General features: G+C 42.5%; 1 protein-coding gene across 1 annotated transcript in view; it reads right to left on the bottom strand.

Annotated features, from left to right (window-relative positions):
* DNAH7 (dynein axonemal heavy chain 7) overlaps positions 1 to 23,062 on the bottom strand; it is a 525,690-nt gene that overhangs the window by 487,815 nt on the left and 14,813 nt on the right. The window contains 4 exon segments of the mRNA XM_030210108.1: positions 222 to 347; positions 5,846 to 5,918; positions 11,260 to 11,440; positions 22,298 to 22,388. Of these exon segments, the coding sequence (XP_030065968.1) occupies positions 222 to 347; positions 5,846 to 5,918; positions 11,260 to 11,440; positions 22,298 to 22,388 (471 nt within the window).

Here is a 23,062-nt window from a genome sequence, read left to right as displayed (position 1 = left end):
ATTTGTTATTATTTATATTTGGCCAAAGAGTAAAATATGCTACTTGGTACAACTCTACCAAAAACTACCTGAGCATGCCCCACGGTAGTGGATTTTAACCTGTGGTAAGCACGCATTAGTGTTTACCGCAGCTAAGTAAAAGGTCCCCTATATCATTTCCTTTTTATCATGCCTTCATGGTGGAAGATGAAGAATACATGTTAGGTTCAGTTCATACCTACCCAAAAGAACAATGCCATAGATCTAGAACAGCTGCCATGGTAGGATTTATTGAATGTAAATTTTCACGTATAAAACTGTAGTTTGACAAAAAGGATTTTTTCCATGGTTTTGGAACTACTTCCAATCTTGAAGAAAAAAAAAAAAGAGAAAAATATCAAAACATTGCTGAAATCTTAAATGTTTTAAAGGAATTTTAAATGCTATACAGCGTTGTTGACAATTCAAGTAAAAAAGTTTACCAGAAAAAGTAAACATACTATGAAAGTATATTTGAATACAAATCTATGATGTTTGATATTCAACACACAACCACAGTACTAAAGAAAATTATAATATAATTATAATTAATAAAATAGAAATGACTAGATTTATTAAAAAGCTCTACCAATATTAGCACAAGCTAACATGTATTAACACTGCAGGTCCCATTTTATCCAGTGCAGCTATTTACTAATAATGCCTGTTAACGGTGTTAACATACCTTAATAAACCTAGCCGTAAATATATATAAAACACAGTTACAATGCAAACAACATAAATCAAGTGACCTTGGAGACGCAACCCAAGCATCTGATGCAGCTGTGGGACCCCGTGGAGACAAGTACTACTGATGCTGAAGTCGATGGACAGGACTTTTTAGTGCCAAATATTTATTTGCTCTGTTTTTCATGACTATGAGGACCTCACTTGGACAGCTGTAAACACAGATGAGAGGGAGCATGGTAAGACCCCAGGCACTTCAGACACCAATTATGGGTCTTCATGATGGATATGGTCCTGTTGCGCCAAGTGCCCTTTTTAAAATGACTAGGAGCTTTTTTCTGGGCCATACCATCCAGAAAAATAGCCAAAATTAACTGAAATGATTCAGTGACAAAAATATCCTGACCAGGAGCCCAAGGTTCTCAATAAACTGGCTGAACGGATGAAATAAAGGAAACTTGAAAACAACTGATAAACTATCTAAAACATTACAGGGAAAAAGTGCTATACAAAAGCAACAGGACTAAGTGAGAAAAATTTACAAAACCTGGAAGAAGTCACATCATCAGAGCAGATGGCAGTATAGGAGTGGAGCTCCGGGACTGTCCAGAGCTAAATTAGTGGTTTTACTGCTTGCTGAATTTGAGAGCTGGCTGTGGGACTAGTGGCACAGGGTTCCTAGAGGCAATGTCAGAGGAAGTGGAGCATTATAGGAGGCTGTCTGGGTGTAAAGTTAATTATAATAAATCAGAAATTTTGCTCCTTCGCCTGTCACAGGAACAACAGCAAATATTGCAGCAGTGATATTCATTCCGATGGGCTAAGTGAGGAATCAGATACTTGAGGTTGCAGATCACAGTGGAACTGAACAAGCTTTATGCTTGTAATTATACCAAATTGCTGAGTTAAGTTGCACAGGTCCTTGAAAAAAGGAATTGGCAAGGAATATCATGGGCAGGTAGGATTAATTCTGTCAAAATGCTAGCCTTGCCCTGGTTTCTCTACCTATTTACTATCCTCCCAGTTTGAACACCTCGGGAAATTTCAGAGCATTGCAACACAAAGCATTTCACTACATTTGGAATAGGAGGCCCCCAACGGTTCCACAGAGAATACTTTATTTGGCCAAGGAGAAAGAGGGGATGGGGGTTCCTAACCTTCAATGTTATTATGAGGCTGTCCAGCTCAGAGCCATATTAGAGTGGAGTTTGTCCTTAAGTAAACAGTGGGTAAATAATATGAAGCAGGCTGTGAAAGTTGAGCCCCCCCCCCCCCCCCCCTTGTGGGCTTTGTCCTGGGTGGCAGGGCAAGAAGGGCTGGAATCTCAGATTGTGCATCCATTTGTTGAGCTAATCCTCCAAATTTGGAGAGGGGTAGAGAAGAAGATTAGCAATGGGAAAGGGTTATATTATATTAAGTATGATAAGGGTTTCCAGCTGGGACAAGATGACAATACCTTTAATACTTAGGCTATAAACGGACTGAGAGTTTTGGGGGAGGTGCTGGGGTTTGAGGCCTTGCAAGACAGGCTTCAACTGGAAGATGTTGATAGATTTCAGTATTATCAGTTATAGAACTACTAGTAAAAAAGGCCCGTTTCTGACACAAATGAAACGGGCGCTAGCAAGGTTTTCCTCGGAGTGTGTATGTTTGGGAGAGTGTATGTGAGAGTGACTGTTTGAGAGTCGGAGTGAAAGTGTGATTGTGTGAGAGAGAGCGTGAGTCTGGGTGTGAGTGTGTTTGTGAGAGAGTGTGTGTGTGAGAATGAGAGTGTGTGCAAGTGTGTATGTGAGACACAGTGTGAGTGAGAGTGTGTGTGTGTGGGCGAGAGAGTGTGTGTGAGACACAGATTCTCTGTTTGAGTGAGTGTATGAGACCAAGCGAGTGTGTGAGTGACTGTGTGGCACATAGAGAGTGAATGTGATACAGTGTGAGACAGAGTGTGTGAGAGTGAGAAAGACATTGTATATGAGAGAGAGAGTGTGAGCCGTGCCCTCCCAATCCATGGCCATCTGTCCCCTGCCCCCTCCATTCATCCTTTTCCAGCAATTCCCCTCTGTCCCTGAGCCCTGCCCTCCCAATCCATGGCCATCCATGTTTGTCTGTCACCTGCCCCCTCCATTCATCCCTATCCAGCATTTCCCCTCTCTGCTTGAGGCCTGCCCTGCAATCCATATCCATCCATGCCCATCTGTCCCCTCCATTCATCCCTATGCAGCAATTCCCCTCTCCCTGAGTCCTGCCCTTCCAATCCATGCCCATCCATGCTCCTCTGTCAACTGGCCCCTCCATTTTTCCCTATCCAGCATTTCCCCTCTCTGCCTGAGGCCTGCCCTGCAATCCATATCCATCCATGCCCATCTGTCCCCTCCATTCATCCCTATCCAGCAATTCCCTTCTCCCTGAGTCCTGCCCTTCCAATCCATGCCCATCCATGCTCATCTGTCACCTGGCCCCTCCATTTTTCCCTATCCAGCATTTCCCCTCTCTGCCTGAGGCCTGCTCTGTAATCCATGCTCCTCTGTCCCCTGCCGCCTCCATTCATCCTTTTCCAGCAAGTCCCCTCTCGCCCTTCCATGACCCCCCCCCCCCTCGCATCCATGCTACGCTCTCTCCCATGTCCCAGCCTGGCCCGCCCTCTTCTTCCCCCCCCCCCTTCGCATCCATGCCTCGCATCCATGCCCCCCCCTCGCATCCATGCCCCCCCACCCCTTCGCATCCATGCCCCCCCTTCGCATCCATGCCTCGCATCCATGCCCCCCCCTCGCATCCATGCCCCCCCCTCGCATCCATGCCCCCCCACCCCTTCGCATCCATGCCCCCTCCTTCGCATCCATGCCTCGCATCCATGCCTCCCTTTTTTTTTTTTTTAATTCTTTTTAACTTTACCTCCGTGGCGGTTCGTGCAGCGAAGCGTCAGGGAAGGAGGCGGCGCTCCCGACGTCTAGCTTTCCCTTCGCTGTGTTCCGCCTTGTTTTGAAGGCGGAACACAGCGAAGGGAAGGCTAGACGTCGGGAGCGCCGCCTCCTTCCCTGACGTTTCGCTTCCGGATTTGTTTGTTTTGTCGCGAGGGCGGGGCAGAGACGGCTGGCTGGCTGGCTTGAAGGGAGGCTTCACACCACGAATCCCCGAACCCTTCAGCCTCAGCCTGGGAGTGACGTCAGATGGCTTCAAGGCTTCAGGCTTCAGGCTTCAAGGCTTCAAGGCTTCAGACTTCCGGCTTCAAGCTTCCGGCTTCACAGAACGTTGTCCTGAGAACTTAGGCTTCCGGCTTCAAGCTTCCGGCTTCACAGAACGTTGTCTTCAGAACGTTCACGGTGCGTTTTATTATATTAGATGTTTAAACAACAGCTTTAAGGGATTTGCTGAAGGTAGAACACTCACATTGAAAGTGCAATAGCTCTAGGCCCAAAAAAATTGAGCAATAGCAAGGATTTATTGAGCTCCACAAAATGACAGAGGGAGAGGGCACTAGCTTTTCAAACTAAATAGGCAGAAGACTTAGTGGACGGGAATGACATCTTGGATTGGGATATATTCAGTAACCCCTCATATATCCCAATCCAAGATGTCATTCCCATCCACTAAGTCCTCTGCCTATTTAGTTTGAAAAGCTAGTGCCCTCTCCCTCTGTCATTTTGTGGAGCTCAATAAATCCTTGCTATTGCTCAGGAACATTGGTCAATTACTTGTTGAAGAATGGATACAAACTGCTCTATCGACGGTACTATACCTCTGAACACTTATTGAAGATTTTTGGTCCAGGTGATGGGGCTTGCTGCAGGGGCTGTGCGAGTAAAGGCACCTTTAAGCATAGTTCATGGGCATGTCCACAAATTGAAGGATACTGGTTACAGTGATGAGTTGGGTGGGTGAAGTGGTGTAAGTTCCAGATATGCAGATTTGGCTGCTCACTAGGCCATGCCCTGGCATTACAAAGGCAATGGTCCAGTTTGTACAGTGTATTGCCACAGTAGTTCAGCTATCTTTAGCCACCTACTGGAAATAACCCTCTACAGTGGGAGAAAATGATGGGGGCATTGAATTAGGTATAGAGAATGAATTATGAAAAAGTGGATGAGTTTCATAAATTTTGAAATGCCTGTGAGCAATGAAGTAGTAAACATGTGGGTAAACAAGTTACTAAGTGACTGGTAGAACTTTGATTGCAATGGGTTTGGAGGAAGTGAATTTGGGCCCCATCAAACTTGGGAGAAGAGGAGGGGAGCTGGCTGGGTGGAGGTTGAGGGTGAATACAAGTTTGTTGAATTTTAAGTTTTGTATATTAATAATTTGATTATGGTTGGGTCCCGTCCCAGCTCGATGGAGGCTGGTGCGTTTGCTCCAGTGCATTGAAGGGTGAACTTACTTCTCAGTGGAGAAATAAAAATAATTCACTTTAGCCTACAAATTCCCAAGAGCATTTTTAAAAATCTGTGATGCACCTTGACCCCAATGGTCCGGAGCCAGATATTGAACCTATAATCCCCGTTGCTGCTGCTCCTGTAACCTCTGCTTGTTATTGGATATATAAGGGAAAAAGGGAGGGGAGGGGGAGTAGTTTAGGGGGGGAAATACTAATATCAATAAAAATACAAAATGTGAAGATATGCCAATTGCTGTTATGGAACTTGCTTATGTAATGTGAAATGTTACAGCTGATTATGTTCACTTAATAAAAATGATTGAAACATAAAATCTGTGATGCTTCTGAATTGATGCAAAACCTGAAAGGGAAAGTTTTTCCCATATACGAGTTTTTCCAAGTTTATTTAATTTTGATATACCGCTAATGGAGTAACTTCATGGCAGTTCACAATAATACAATTAAAATTCCATTTATAAGTTGGAAATTATATCATCTTTAAAGAAAAGTTAAGACAAATGTAGGTATATCCATGCTGTCCACTGTAAAATGGAGGATGCATGTGTACATTTTTCATATGCCCAAGCTATGCTCCTTTGAAATCTGTGTAGTCTGTATCGCCACATGTAGAGGAGTAGCTTTCTGAAATCACCATTTACACATGTACGAAATCTACACGTGTAAATGCCATTATTTATATGTGGAGGGTTTTAAAATAACCACCTTATTCTTTAATGGTAGAACTAGCTATGTTTAGAGAATGTGTTTTCTTACTCTAAACGGTGCTCTGGAATATCTTGCTTCTTATCTTCTTCTTTTAGCCTGGGATCTCTTAAAACAAAGTCAACTAAAAAATGTTGAAACAGAAATTAATCATACAGAAGTAAAACAGGAATCAAAATGCAACAAAGTAGCAAACCACAAGCAAGCAAACAACTTTTTGTCATAAAATGCAAAATTTTTGCATAAAAATGATAACAGTCACTGAAGCTGATTTTCTCACTAAGTGAAAATCAAATTTCCTGTGTATACCAACATCTGACTTTTTTTAAGGCTTTTTGATATGTCATTTACTTCTTCATGGGTTAGCCTTCTTTAAAATAAATCAATATTGAATACAACAATGTGGCAGTCATAGGGCAAAGGCATGATAATACCAATTTATGCTGTTTTTCCTCTCTTAGAACTTCTAACCTAAATCACCCGGAGATTAAACCTATTTGTTAAAACAAGACCTTTATATAGTCCTTGTTAAGCTGTTTTAGGACAATATATACTGAAGTTACTCTGGTCATTGAAAAGCCTTTTAAAATGAATTCTTCTTTCTTTCTTAAAAAAGAAGTGTAAGGACAGTAATGTCATTATGTTAGAGTGGAGATCTGTCATAGCACAACCAATAAATACTGCAATTTTGGTTGAAAACTTTTGATTTATTTCTGGTAAAAGACTTAATCCTAGCTAGATCAACTCAGAACTGAAACCTTTAGCTAGCACTCCTTGGGAGGTAGGTTTTGTGCTTGATAGAATACACTAGTGTTAAAAGACATATTAAAATCTTTATCCAATGTTTCCAGTTTTTAACTATGTGAGATCCCGATATTTGAAAGTGGAGTTGCTTTCCTATAACAGAAGTTCTCTATAAACAGCAGGGGAATGCAGCCACACCAGCTGGTGAAGTCTCTCAGACTGATCCTGTACGCTGCTGCTGCTCTCCTCTAGCTATGTAAAGCTTTTGGCTTACCAGGCATTTGCAATAGGGGGAGATGCACCAAGTGCAGGAACTCTCTCTTCAGTTTTGTCTTCCAGCTAGTAGAGTTGATAAGGGTACAGTAGAATGAAGAAACATAGAGGAGACAGAGGGTGGGCAATGTGGCTGCTTTTCCCTGCTGTTTATGGAGAAAGCGAAGTCACTCACCTTTAGCAGGTGCTCTCTTAGGACAGCAGGATACATATTACCACAGATGGGTGATGGCACCGACAGAGCCTCAGTATGGATGCTGCCCAGCATTCTAACTTTTCTAGAAGCCTTTGGCAGCCCTGATTGTGCCTTTCTGCCTGCCTCAACCATGGAGGACCAGCAGTTGAATACTAAAACTTAAATACAACTCCTAGGAGAAGTGGGAGGGTATGCGATATTGTGTCCTGCTATCCTCTCCTGAAGCTGTTACTCACCTGCTTCAGGTGAGTAACCGCTTTCTCAGAAGACAAGCAGAACAGTCATATTACCACAGATAGGAATTCCTAGTTACCAGCCTCAGTGAAAATAAACAACCGTCAACAGGGACTTGCAACAGGCAAAGCCAACCAGAAACCAATTAAACTGAACTGTAACATAAAAACCTGTTGTGAAGGTGCTGCCTGGAACAAAAAAAAAAGCAGGACTAGGAGGGTGGAGTTGGTTTTTAGACCCCAAACAAATTCCGAAGAACTGTCTCACCAAACTGGCTGTCGAGTCGGGAATCCTGCTCAAGGCAGAAGTGGGATGTGAATGTGTGGACGGAAGACCACATCACAGCTCTGCAAATATCCTCATTGGAGGCCAACCTCAAGTGGGCTACCCACGCAGCCATGGCTCTGGCATCGTGAGCTGTTACATGACACTCCAGAGTCAGCCCAGCCTAGGTGTAAGTGAAGGAGATGCAGTCTGCTAGAAGGAAATGCAGTCTGCTAGCCAACTGGATAAAGTGTGTTTACCAATGGTTGCCCCATCCTATTTGAATTAAAATAAACAAAAAGCTGGTGGGCTGTCTATTGGCTTTAGTCCGCTCCAGATAAAGACTAAAACTCGCTTGCAGTCCAAAGAGTGCAGTGTGCTTTCACCAGGATGGGCATGAGGTTTCAGGAAGAATTTTGGAAGGAGAATTGACTGATTAAATGAAACTCCAACACCACCTTAGGAAGGAACTTGGGATGCACGTGGAGAACTACTCTGTTATGATAAATCCATGTAATGGATCAGCTACTAGGGCCTGAAACTCGCCGACTCTTGTGTGCTGAAGTGACTGCCACCAAAAGCAAAACCTTCCAGGTCAATAACTTCAGGTGGCAAGAGGCTCAAAATCTTTCCTGGAAGTGGGCAGGACACGGGAAATACCTTTGTGCAGTTGAAGGGATGGCATGGTCTAAGCTCTCAACATCCAAGCATAGGAGCCAACTTTTCAAAATTATTGGGGGTGCTAAGCCAAGTGGAAATAATCCTTCCTTGGACACATACAAGGAATATTCTCAATATTGGGGGTGCTCAAGCACCCACAGAGTCAGCTCCTATGCATCCAAGCCATGAGGGCCAGGGATTGGAGATTTGTATGCAGAAGAGACCCCTCATTCCTGGTGATGAGGGTCAGAAAACATTCCAGTTTCTATGAATGTTGCTGGTACCACGTGTAGATTGTTTAGCGCAATACTTTAAGTCAAAGGTCATCTCTTTCAAATGTAGGGACGTTGCCAGAGAATAATTTAACCAACATGGAGGAGGTTTCCTTGGCAGGATCTGGAACATGGTCAACTTTCCAAATTTCTACCATGTGTTCCTTTCAGAAAATATTCAGTTCACTTGACTACTTGTTTACTTGATCTGACTCGTTCTCAGTGGTTTGAAATTTCATGCCGCAGCCCTCCCAGTTCCAGGATCCCCCCTCCCTCCCAGGTCCAGTGCCGTACCAGCTCCAGGGTCCCCCTTCCCTCCGTCCCTGTGAGTTCCAGGTTCGTCCCCCCTCTCCCTCCCAGTTCCAGGGTTCCCCTCTCCCTCCCAGTTCCAGGATTCCCCTCTCAGTTCGAGGGTACCCCCTCCCTCCCTCCCTCCATTGAAGTTCCATGGTCATTCCCCCCCCATTCCAGGGTACTCCCTCCTCCCTCTTCATCTGTAATAGCTGTCCCTTGTTATTATTTTTTTTGTAAAGGGGGGGGGAAGTTGGTGGGTTTCCGGGCTTGCGAAATGGGAGGGAGTGGCGAGGGACTTTGAATGTGGTAATTGTTGCTGGGTTCTTATAGAGAGAGATGTGAAGGGCTACAGCAAGCAACAGCTGTTCGTTTCCCTTCCATCCTCCCTCCTTTCCTCCCTGTCCCGTCCTCTTTTCTTGTACATTATGCGAGTGCGGGACACAGGGAGGGAAGGAGGAAGGGATACGATCAGCTGTTGCTTGCTGCAGCTTGGTTTGTGTGTGTGTTTCAATGTTTGGGAGGGGAGTGTTTGGCGGTGTTCTGCAAACTGTGAGGGAGTGGCGGGTGACTTGATATATGTGTGTGTGTGTGTGTGTGTGTGTGTGTGTGTATGTTGTTGGGGGGGGTTGGCGGGGTTTTGCGAACTGTGGAGTGGCGGATGACTTGGAGGGGGGTGACCGTTGCTGGGGGGTGCCGGGCTTGCGAAATGGGAAGGAGTGGCGAGGGGCTTTGAATGTGGTAATTGTTGCTGGGTTCCTATAGAGAGAGATGTGAAGGTGCTACAGCAAGTCTAGAGAGAATCCACGTACATGGAGAACTCAATAGATCCCACGAGGCGTAAAATGAAAATAAAGGCAACAGCTATTCGTTTCCCTTCCGTCCTCCCTCCTTCCCTCCCTGTCCCGTCGTCTTTTCTTGTACATTATGCAAGTGCAGGACACAGGGAGGGAAGGAGGGATGGCGGAAGGCAAAGGCTCCGCTGTTGCTTGCTGCAGCTTGGTTTGTGTGTGTGTTTGAAAGTTTGGGGGGGGTTGCGGGGTTCTGCGAACTGTGAGGGAGTGGCGGTTGACTTGGGGGGTGGAGTGAGCGTTGCTGGGGTGGTGGGCAGAAAGTGAGAGAGGGTGGGGTGGTTTGTCCGTGAGATGCCTTACGCCTATGCGTTCACTCCACTTCCGTCCTCCAACCTCTGTACGTGGCAGTTGATAGAGTGCGGGATAAGTTTTTTCTCATTGAGGCTACTGTCTCCCGTGTCGCACGCTTCCTGCCACTGTGGTGTTCTGTTGTGTGGCAATGATGGACCGCGCAGGTTTCCATCTCAGTGTTGCGCCCTGTACGTCATTTCGTTTTGACGCAAGGGCGGGACAGTGAGAGCCAATGAAAAGCCAAATGAAAGGCTTACACTGCTACAGAGTCAGGAGTCAACTTCAGAACGTTGGAGGTGCTTTTTATTATATAGGAAGAGCCTTTTGAAAAATACTTGGGGAATTGTGAATGTGCCAGTCTGAATGTCCCAATTCCTACCAGCATAGAGGCTCACCACCATGTGCTGCAGTAATCACACTGCTTCAATCACACAGGGAAAACAGGTACTACAGGACTCCTAGGGGCTAGGGGCCCTAACTGCCCAGCACAACTGGAACTGTGAAACTATTGTGGTATATCCCACTGTAAGAATGCAAGCAGTGGATTTATGTATAATGGGGTTACTAGACATCTTATGCAAAATGGGGCTACACATTAGATAATGCACAGAGGTAGACCTCTTAAAAAGACAAAACATCTGTGTTTTTTCCTTCTGTTCAGCAGAGTTGAAAAACAAAACCAAGATATCAAGGAGCTATGCTTGGCGAGGGCCACAAGGGCTCAGAATTTTACATTTATTTTTTGAACCCTGGCAGAGCTGTTTCCCATCTCGGCACGATGCGGTAATGTCGCCACCTGTGTGCCTGATTCAACTGAAAAGTGTTGATCAATGCAGATAACTCTTAGGGGCCCTTTTTACTAAAGTGTGCTAGGCACTTAACGCGCGGTTAACACATGAAAACAGGCCAATGTACAACACTTGGAAACATTAGCCAGTTAGCAAGTTATACTTACCGCTCACTAACTGGCTAACACACAGTTAATGTGGGATCACTAAGTGCCTCCTACATAGAGGCAGTAATTGCTCCCATGTTAACTGTGAGCAGGTACCACATGCTAGTGGAAACATTAACACACAACCTGAATTTTAAAATGACTATAAATGTCTCTACTAATTGCCATGTTAGATTTGCAACTAATGTGCATTCAAATTCCACATTAAGCCACATTAACTGCAAATTGTAACGCACAAAAGGGCTCCTTAGTTTATTTACTAAGGGGTCCTTTTACTAAGGTACTTTAACGGATTTAGCGCACACTAATGAATTACTGTGCATTAAGTGCCATGCAGTCCACAGGTATACAATGGGCTGCGCAGCATTTAGCACACGTTAGTAAAAGGACTCCTATACGAATATCAAAAGCTACATATTTGATCCACTTACCTATGGCTTTCTTTACACTAAGAAGGTAATCTTCTCTCATTTCATCAGACAGCTCACATATAATTTTAGTATATCCTTTTAAGTATGCTGGGACCAGATCCAAAACATTCTGAAGCCAAGAATCTTCCATTGGGGCCACATGTTCTGTGTCAATTCCATGCTTAATGTAATAGTTGTATCTCTAATAGTAACAAAAAAAAGTGAGCAAAAAGAGCTTTGTCATCACATCAAAGGAGAAACATGAAATTGTGACTCTTTGCACTGCAGTTGATACTAATATACAGGAAACCAAGGGGGTCAATATTCAATGTGATTTAACCAGTCAGAAATGACTTCTGGCCAATTGGCTATATATACATAAATTAGTATTAAACACTTCCAAAACTACAGTAAGTTGGGTTACTGGAACGTGCAGGGGGCCTACTCTGACCCCTACTCTTTTCAATGTATTGATACCAACAGTGCATTCATTTCGCTATTTGGGTGTAATAATTGATTCTACACTGTCATTCGAAAACCAGATTTTTCAAGTAGCCCAGAAGGGTTTCCTCTGGCTTTGCCATATTCGCTCTGTCTGTAGATATCTTGATTTTTCTTCCATGCATACTCTGATTCATGCATTTGTTATCACTAGACTAGACTATTGTTTATACCGGCATCTCCCAGGTTCAACTTCGATGCCTTCAAACTCTTTCAAATTTAGAAATTCGTTTGTCATTTCAGGCTAAGATATAAGTGTTGGAATAATGTATTGTATTTTACATGCATTGCCTGTCACCAATTTTTTCTCTGTGATTACTCTGTGACCTCTGATGTGAATTACTTAGAGAGGTCACACCCATGCAACTTCCTGTGGGGGTTAGACACAGCACATGGAGCTCATGATCTCTCCCTAGCTGAGAGGATCTATGGTGGTGTGAGCATCCATTACCATCTAAGCACATGGAAAGAGCTGATAATCCAAATATATAGTATTATGTATATACAGTGGGGGAAATAAGTATTTGATCCCTTGCTGATTTTGTAAGTTTGCCCACTGACAAAGACATGAGCAGCCCATAATTGAAGGGTAGGTTATTGATAACAGTGAGAGATAGCACATCACAAATTAAATCCGGAAAATCACATTGTGGAAAGTATATGAATTTATTTGCATTCTGCAGAGGGAAATAAGTATTTAATCCCTCTGGCAAACAAGACCTAATACTTGGTGGCAAAACCCTTGTTGGCAAGCACAGCGGTCAGACGTCTTCTGTAGTTGATGATGAGGTTTGCACACATGTCAGGAGGAATTTTGGTCCACTCCTCTTTGCAGATCATCTCTAAATCATTAAGAGTTCTGGGCTGTCGCTTGGCAACTCGCATCTTCAGCTCCCTCCATAAGTTTTCAATGGGATTAAGGTCTGGTGACTGGCTAGGCCACTCCATGACCCTAATGTGCTTCTTCCTGAGCCACTCCTTTGTTGCCTTGGCTGTATGTTTTGGGTCATTGTCGTGCTGGAAGACCCAGCCACGACCCATTTTTAAGGCCCTGGCGGAGGGAAGGAGGTTGTCACTCAGAATTGTACGGTACATGGCCCCATCCATTCTCCCATTGATGCGGTGAAGTAGTCCTGTGCCCTTAGCAGAGAAACACCCCCAAAACATAACATTTCCACCTCCATGCTTGACAGTGGGGACGGTGTTCTTTGGGTCATAGGCAGCATTTCTCTTCCTCCAAACACGGCGAGTTGAGTTCATGCCAAAGAGCTCAATTTTTGTCTCATCTGACCACAGCACCTTCTCCCAATCACTCTCGGCATCATCCAGGTGTTCACTGGCAAACTTCAGACGGGCCGTCACATGTGCCTTCCGGAGCAGGGGGACCTTGCGGGCACTGCAGGATTGCAATCCGTTATGTCGTAATGTGTTACCAATGGTTTTCGTGGTGACAGTGGTCCCAGCTGCCTTGAGATCATTGACAAGTTCCCCCCCTTGTAGTTGTAGGCTGATTTCTAACCTTCCTCATGATCAAGGATACCCCACGAGGTGAGATTTTGCGTGGAGCCCCAGATCTTTGTCGATTGACAGTCATTTTGTACTTCTTCCATTTTCTTACTATGGCACCAACAGTTGTCTCCTTCTCGCCCAGCGTCTTACTGATGGTTTTGTAGCCCATTCCAGCCTTGTGCAGGTGTATGATCTTGTCCCTGACATCCTTAGACAGCTCCTTGCTCTTGGCCATTTTGTAGAGGTTAGAGTCTGACTGATTCACTGAGTCTGTGGACAGGTGTCTTTCATACAGGTGACCATTGCCGACAGCTGTCTGTCATGCAGGTAACGAGTTGATTTGGAGCATCTACCTGGTCTGTAGGGGCCAGATCTCTTACTGGTTGGTGGGGGATCAAATACTTATTTCCCTCTGCAGAATGCAAATAAATTCATATACTTTCCACAATGTGATTTTCCGGATTTAATTTGTGATGTGCTATCTCTCACTGTTACCAATAACCTACCCTTCAATTATGGGCTGCTCATGTCTTTGTCAGTGGGCAAACTTACAAAATCAGCAAGGGATCAAATACTTATTTCCCCCACTGTATAAGCCTGTCTGAATATAATCTAACTACAAACTGTGAGTAAACAGATGTTTTGTTACTTCAACTTTAAAGTGACTCAGCAGTGAATTATTCTGGGGTGTATGAGAGAGATGAAGAAAAGAAATTAACATTTCTAAAGCTGAAGCTGTGTGTATAAAATCTGCTAATTATTTACTACAAATAATCCAACAAAAGGGTTATGGGCCCAGGGCCAGGAATTGAAAAAGAAGAGAAATATTACCAGGCAGTAAAAAAGCCACATTTTTCTCTTAAGTTTTAAAAGAAAGATTCAGTCTGTCTCTCTCTCCCCCCACACACCAAACAGAAGGCAAGACTAAGAAATGGCTGAGGGAGGAAATTCACCATTTTTCTACTCTCTCAAGGTGCCTAAATTAACTGAATTTAATTATCAGCAGTGGGAACTAAGATTCAGATGTCTCCTTCAAGCAAAGAAATTAAATATATGCTTAGACCAAAACAGAACAGCTGAAAATATGGCTGAATGGGACAATGCAAACTATTATGTGAAGTGCATGTTTTTGGAAGCTCTCTCAGAGAAACAAGCCATATTAGTGGAGGGAAAAGATACACCAAAGGACATTTTATATAAACTGAGAACTATGTATGCAACTACATATGCAAAACAGCAACCATTTGGTTGGCAGAGTTGAATGAAACCAAATTAAGGGATAAAGTAAGTGTAATGATCACATTATGCATCTTATGTCTTCATTTCAAAGTTAGAACTTTCTGGAATTCCCATGTGTGATGCATTGAAAAGAGCATTTCTTTTTACCTCACTATCAAAGAAGTTTGATGTTTTTAGATCTGTAAATGAAGCCATTGAAGGGCAATCTTTTGAACAGGCAGCATCAAAACTGAGGCAGGAATGCATAATTAATGATTCTGAGGAGATGTGTTCTCAAAGTCAGTCAGAGAGAAATGAAACAAATTTCTTGGCAAAGAACAGAGGAAGGCGGAGCTATGGGAAAACTCCACCCAAGGGCAAGCTGATTTGCTACTCATGTGGAAAGGAGGGACATGTATCTAAATGGTGTAAGGAAACACAAAACACTCCCTCTAGCTCACCTAAGCCAATGGAACTAAAGAATTCTCCAACCAGGAAATGTATGAAGGACAATAATAAACATAAGAGTTTTCTAATGGTAGAAAAATCTTTGACTATGGTAAATAATAATTCAAATGAAAGTACTTGGATTTTGGATTCGGGGAGCACATGCCATTTAACCAATTGTAAGGATTTCTTTCAGGAAATGTGTCCAGAAGAAGGTATTCTTAAAACTGCAAACGCAGGGACTACTCAGATCCAAGCAAAAGGCATTGGATTCTTAAAATGCAAAGTGTCTAATGAAGTTAAAGAAATTCCTGTAAGTGATGTCTTGTATATTCCCCAAGCAGTTTGCAATATGCTTAGTGTATCTACATTAGATAAGAAGGGATTTGCGATTCATTTTGAAAACAGTAAGTGCACAATCTCTAAAAATGATGAAGTGTATGCTGAAGCTTTTATGCATAATGATATTTATAAACTGAGCATTTCAGGTGAAGCCTCACATATGGCGCAAGTAAGGAAGAATGATGGTAAATGTAGTCTGGAAATCTGGCACCGCCGCCTGGGACATCGTGATTTTAAGGTGATCCAGGATCTTCACAGTGGGCAACTAGCCACAGGCATTCAGATAAGTGCAGATGCTGGTAAAATGGAGAAATGCATAGACTGTGTTACTCAAAAAGGTGTAAGACCCTCATTTCCTGCATACACAGGAAATAGGAGTAATAAAGTACTGGACTTAATACACAGTGACTTATGTGGACCGTTTAATATCCCATCATTGGGAAATAACAGATTTGTGCTAATATTCTTGGATGATTTCTCTAGATACTGTGTGACCTATTTGCTGAAAGAAAAAAAGTCAAGTCACAGACATGCTGAAGAAATACGTAGCCATGGTGAGCAATAAATTTGAAAGAAAACCAAAGGTTCTTCAGACCGACAATGGTGGTGAGTTCACTTCACAAAGCATGCGCACATTTCTAGAACAAGAAGGCATTCAGCATATCACAACAGTAGCTTATACACCAGAGCAAAATTCTGTTGCAGAGAGAAAATTTAGGTCACTTGTGGAAATGACCAGGTGTATGCTGTCAGATAGCAATCTCCTAAAAGACTATGGGGGGAAGCCATTCTCACAGCAGTGTACCTAGAAACAGAATGCCAACTAAAGGCGCTGAGCGCACACCACATGAGACATGGCATGGTAGGAAGCCAAACCTGTCACACATAAGAACATTTGGAAGTACAGCATATGCTCATGTACCAAAGCAAAGAAGGCATAAGCTGGATTCCACAACAGAAAGGGGCATTTTAGTTGGCTATGCTCCAGGACACAAAGGATATAGAATTTTGAATCTGAAAACTGGCATTGTTGGCATAAGACATGTTACATATTTTGATGAAAACAAAAGGGTTGATAAAGGCTGGATTATCCCAGATGAGCCTTATCATCCAGAATATGAACTAGAACCATAATAGACATGCCAGTGTATATAATGCCATACCAAGGCAGATGTCTGAAAGCAACTCATCTGTATCTAACGAGGAACAGGCAGAGGAAGCAGACACAGAAAGGATCATTGAAGAAGACAGTACAGTTGGAGAAGGGGAATCAATTGGAGAAGGACTCTCAGATTTAGAGGATGCGGAAAGGTCAGACCAACCTGTTGTCAGACGCTCATCCAGGGAAAACAAAGGTGTTCCACCCCCAAGACTGTCTTACCTAACAAAGTCAGCAGAAGCTCAGAGCCCTTAACATGGGATGAGATTGAGAAAATGCCAGCAGAAGAAGCTGCTGAATGGCATAAAGCTGCACAGGAAGAAATTGATGCATTGCATAAAAATAATACTTGGATTCTTACAAAATTACCTCCTGGCAAGAAAGCTATAGGATGCAAATGGGTATTCAAGTTAAAAAGGAATGCACAAGGAAAAGTGGAAAGGTATAAAGCCAGATTAGTCACAAAGGGATATCTTCAAAAATATGGAGAAGATTTTGATGAAGTGTTTGCACCTGTAGTGAAACACACGACAATTAGAACACTTCTGAGCATTGCAGTCTCAAAAGGCATGCAAGTCAACCACATTGATGTGAAAACAGCATTTCTTCATGGAGATATAACTGAAGACTTGTACATGGAACAGCCAACAGGTTTCATAAATACAAAACAAAGACAGCTAGTGTGTAAATTAAACAAAGGTCTTTATGGATTAAAGCAAAGTGCAAAATGTTGGAATGACAAATTGCATAAAATATTGACAAATTTAGGATTTAAGCAAGGTGAAGCAGATAAATGTTTGTACACTAGGTGCAGAAATGGACAATATGCATACATTTTAGCTTTTGTTGATGATCTGCTCATTGCAAGCGAAAGTGAGCAAGAGTACAAGGACATTGTAAAATACTTAAACCTGAATGTTGAGATAAAAGAACTTGGTAATGTGTCATACTATCTTGGTATAGAAATTGAGAAACAAAATGATGGTTCTTATCTTCTAAGCCAGAAGCAGAAAATAAATGAGCTTATTGAAAGTTTAGGTATGCAAGATGCCCAAGTTGTAAGCACTCCCATGATCACTGATTTTCTGAAGGATGAAACAGTAAGAGAACCTTTACCAGATAACATCCAATATAGATCAGCCATAGGTAAGCTTTTATATCTAACTACCACATACAGGGCTGATATAGCAAATGCAGTAGGAATTTTGAGCAGAAGGGTCAGCTCACCTACCAAATCAGATTGGACTGCAGTTAAAAGGATGGTAAGGTATTTAAAAGGTACCATTGATTGTAAATTAAAGATTTCAGCCAATAGTAATCCAAAACTAATATGTTACTGTGATTCAGATTGGGCAGGGGATCATTCTGATTATAAATCCACAAGTGGATATGTGTTTATGTATGGAAATGTACAAATTTCATGGGCCAGTCATAAACAAAGTATTGTGAGTCTGTCTTCTACAGAAGCTGAATATGTGGCTGTATCAGAAGCATGCAGAGAACTGATGTGGATTGAAAAACTTTTGCTGGATTTTGGAATAGCTGAACAGAGACCAATCCAGTTAATGGAAGATAATCAGAGCTGCATCCGACTGTCACAGAATGACAAGGTTCAGTCACGCACCAAGCACATCGCAACGAAATACCACAACGTGCGAGAGCTGGCGAAAGAAGGGGTCATCAGTCTACACTATTGTCACACCAGTGAGATGACAGCTGACATCATGACCAAACCGTTACCCAGAGAACGTTTTGAGAATCTGCGTATAAAGCTTGGACTTTGTGTGAATTAATAATTGCATGACAGTTATGCATGAGAAGGGGTTTGTTGGAATAATGTATTGTATTTTACATGCATTGCCTGTCACCAATTATTTTCTCTGTGATTACTCTGTGACCTCTGATGTGAATTACTTAGAGAGGTCACACCCATGCAACTTCCTGTGGGGGTTAGACACAGCACATGGAGCTCATGATCTCTCCCTAGCTGAGAGGATCTATGGTGGTGTGAGCATCCATTACCATCTAAGCACATGGAAAGAGCTGATAATCCAAATGTATAGTATTATGTATATATAAGCCTGTCTGAATATAATCTAACTACAAACTGTGAGTAAACAGATGTTTTGTTACTTCAACTTTAAAGTGACTCAGCAGTGAATTATTCTGGGGTGTATGAGAGAGATGAAGAAAAGAAATTAACATTTCTAAAGCTGAAGCTGTGTGTATAAAATCTGCTAATTATTTACTACAAATAATCCAACAATAAGATCAAGTCAACCCATTATTCTTAATTTTGCATTGGTTGTCTGTAAAATTCTGAATGTGGTTTAAAATCCTAGCTATCACTCAAAAGGTGTTGCACATAGGATCCCCTCTTTACATCTCCTCACTGGCTATTCTGAACACCCCGACTCATCCTTTTCATTCCTTAGATGCTCATTGATTGGTTGTACCATCATTGAAATGTATTTATTACAAAAACACCAGATCATCAGCATTTTTCTAATTGGCACCAAGTCTCTGGAATAATCTTCTCTCTGACATTAGAGCTAAACTTTCCTTGTCAAGATTTAAATCACTATTAAAAGTTCACTCTTTCCAGCAGGCATTTAATTTGCCTAACACTTAGAATGTTGCCATCTTGGAGATGCAGCTCTTACTACTTTTTTTAAATGTCTATATAAGATGCAAGTACATGTTCTTTGCTGCTTTAATTGGAGTTCCTTTCCATTTTATTTAGAATTTGTTGTTTGTAAACTGCTTTGATCTTTGGTTAGTAAAGGCAGTATTTCAAATTTTAGAATAAACATAAACATACACCAGCCACTGAACTGGTGTAAGTGCTTATGCCTAAATTCTAGCAATACATGCATAACTTATAGTACTCTATAAATTAAGCAAGTGTGAGTCCTGCCCACACTCCACTCAGACTCTACGTAAAAGGGACTTAGTAAATGGTGCTCAAAATTCCATGCCCCAAAATATCAGCACTAAGTGCAACTTTCTAAAGGGTTCATGTGCTTTACAGAATCGCGCTTAGGCGCGGATCCATGCCTGTTGGGTGTGGGACGTACACCTGCTAATAACAGATGTAAATTCTGGTGCCTAACTTAGGAATGGATTGACCTAATTCTATAATCCCATGTGCAACTTTTTGGAGATCTCTGACACATGCTATAAAATTGTGTGTGGATCTTTATAGAATAGCACACAGCAAGATGAGTGCACAACTGCCAATCAAAGCCAATTAACTGCAATAATTGGTTGCTAGCACCCAAATATTGCTAGTTAATCAATTCAGTTGCATGCCATCAAAATTTGGCACAATATATAGAATCTAGGGGTTAATGTACACCAAACTGTAAAATACACACTATGCAAGATATGTTAATATTTATAGAATAGCACTTAGGCAAAATGTTAGCATTTAAACATGAAGGTGCTCCTATTCCTTTAATCTAATATCTGCATGCATAATATGTGGGTAAATATTAATGCCCACTTTATAGAATTAACCCTTATGAGAGCAATTTTATAACAGAGTGTCTAGGTTAACAGGGCAAAAATGTTTATATTTAAAAGGCACTTGGTATACTACCTTTCAACCAAACCAATCAAAGCAGTTAACAAATTAAAATACATTCATAAAGGAAAAGAACTACAACTTCTGGATAGGAAAGGCAAAGAAAAGATGCCCCCCCCCCCCCCAAATTCATGTTTAATCTGGGATCTAAATGTCATAAATCAGTAAATAGATAAATACAAACTGCAGTTCATGTGGGGGGGGGGGGCAATGTCCCATATCCCCCCAAACTAGGTTACAACCTAATTCAGCCCCTCAAAATGACACACTGATAACTATTTATAACAAATTACCAGGACTTATGGGACACAATACAAGAAAGAAGCTAAGGTCGGTAAAAATTAAAAAGCACCACCAGGACTTATGGGACCCGATACAAGAATACGGTCAGTAAAAAAAAAAAAAAAAAGCTATGGAGGGTGGGAAATGACCGGAGGAAAAAGTCCTTGGTAGGAATCATCTCTGTGGGAACTGTCTGGGTGGGAACTCTCCTGATACTGTCCTTTTGATCCCATACTTGAGAAGTAATAGCCCCAATGCTCACTACAAGAACAAAGCTGCTCTCATCTGTTGGTCCTATATTTTAACAAGTGGAGAAGGTGTCTTCTTCAGCACTTTCATTCCATCAGTGTGGCTGCTTAGTTCTATAACTTCAACTTTCCCTCCAGTGGCAAGTCAGTGAATGTAATGTAATGTCATTTTAGCTTATTCACAACTTTTTGCAAGCAAGCCCACACCTAACATATCTCATCTTGCAGAACTTGCTTGTTCTTAGAGACATCCTTGATCAGATGCTACAAAGGGTTGAATCATGTGCCTTTTCCAAGCACATAAAGCAGACCTAGTGATGATCAGTGATGGCCATTTGTCTGCTTTTGAAAACTAAAACTTGAAGACATGGCCATCTTTTGATGTGATATGAAAGACTGACAAAATGATTTTGCTGAGGAAAGATGAGTGAAAGACATAACAGCTCAATCAGGAGACCTGTATGCATTCACATGATGAAGTAAAAAAAAAAACTTACTGACAAGAACTGCCAAAAAAATAATAAAACTTCAAAAGTACTGAAACTTTAGAGGAAATGGAAGGGAACAAAATGAGTAATCAAGCATATTATATATAGAGAGGGTGCTTTTTTTAAATAATAAAATAGTCTACTCTATACAGTAGAACAACCAATGCATTCCATTTTAAACTGTCTGCAATGTGACAGAGAAGGGCATTTTTGAAAGGGATGTCCAAGTTTTGATTTGGACGTCCTCGCAAAATATCCTGATCCAGGGGCGGGGAAACCCGTATTTTTGAAACAAGATGGACGTCCATCTTTCGTTTCGAAAATACTGCCAGGACGTCGAAATCCTTAAATTTGGTCGCCCCTAGACATGGACATTTCTGATTTTCGGCAATTTTCAAAACCAAGGACATCCATCTCAGAAACGACCAAATGCAAGAAATTTGGTCGTGGGAGGAGCCAGTATTTGTAGTGCACTGGTCCCCCTGACATACCAGGACACCAACCAGGCACCATAGGGAGCACTGCCGTGGACTTCATAAATTGCTCCCAGGAACATAGCTTCCTTACCTTGTGTGCTGAGCCCCAACAAACCTACTACCCACAACTGTACACCACTACCATAGCCCTTATGGGTGAAGGGGGGCACCTAGATGTGGGTACAGTGGGTTTCTGGTGGGTTTTGGAGGGCTCACTGTTTCCTCCATAAATGTAACAGGTAGGGGGGTATGGGCCTGGGTCCGCCTGTCTGAAGTGCACTGCAGTACCCACTAAAACTGCTCCTGGGACCTGTATACTGCTGTCATGGACCTGAGTATGACATCTGAGGCTGGCACAAAATATTTTGAAAGATTTTTTTTTAGGGTGGGAGGGAATTAGTGACCACTGGAGAAGTAACGGGAGGTCATCCTCGATTCTCTCCGGTGGTCACCTGGTCATTTCGGACACCTTTTTGTGCCTTAGTCGTAAGAAAAACAGGTCTGGGTGAAAACGTCCAAGTGCTCATCAGGGACGTCCGTCTTTTTTTCGATTATGGGTCAAGGACGTCCAAGGGTTAGGCACGCCCAAGTCCAACCTTCGCTACGCCTCCGACTCGCCCCCTTGAACTTTGGCCATCCCTGCGACGGAGTGCAGTTGGGGACGTCCAAAATCAGCTTTCGATTAACCCGATTTGGACATTTCTGTGAGAAAGACGTCCATCTTCCGATTTGTGTCGAAAGATGGACGTACGTCTCTTTCAAAAATGAGCCCAAGAGTTGCTTTAAGGCACTATCGGAGTTACCAAGATGTCTTTCTCAAGTGCTGTACTTGGTCCTGCTACTGGTTGGAATTCATCTACTGACAAAGACTGGAGTGTTGTAGATTCTTGCTGCCTAACAAAAGAAACATATAAAGAAATGAATTAATACATATTTATGACAACATAAGTACAAGAAGGGAAAATTAGGTTCTTACCTTGGTAATTTTCTTTCCTTTAGTCATAGCAGATGAAGCCATTACGTATGGGTTATGTCCATCAACCAGCAGGGGAGATAGAGAGCACTCAAACTTTCACAGTGCCCTCTTGGCCAGCTAGCTCCACTGCCTCTTCAGTATTTGAAGCTTCCAAAGCAGTATGGCAAACCGCAATGGGAATCATAAGAGCTTTCCTCACAGCGAACGATGGCCCATCACAAGGGCATGAACTCAAAGGAGGGAATGCACATCCTCCTGGAGGGAATAAACTCATCCTCCTTATTGGATAAGTGGAGGGGAACACACGCGCCTCCTGGAGGGAATCACACATCCTCCCAACACACTGGAGGGAATGAACTCATCCTCCTATTTATAGAACTGGAGGGGAACACACGCGCCTCCTGGAGAGAATCAACACATCCTCCAAAAAAAACATGCTGGAGGGAATGAACACATCCTCCTAAATTTAAACTGAACATGAATCCTGAAGATTGTTTTCCAACTTTCTCCCAAGGAAGGAACTTCAGGAAATTAGAACAGAACCTGAAAAAACAGATTCACAGCATACAGACAATCATACAGGGAGGGCTCA

This window comes from Microcaecilia unicolor, chromosome 7 (genome assembly GCF_901765095.1).
Source record: "Microcaecilia unicolor chromosome 7, aMicUni1.1, whole genome shotgun sequence".
Classification (NCBI taxonomy): domain Eukaryota; kingdom Metazoa; phylum Chordata; class Amphibia; order Gymnophiona; family Siphonopidae; genus Microcaecilia; species Microcaecilia unicolor.
The sequence above is the reverse complement of the archived record's forward strand: the minus strand, read 5'-3'. Positions and strand labels throughout refer to the sequence as shown.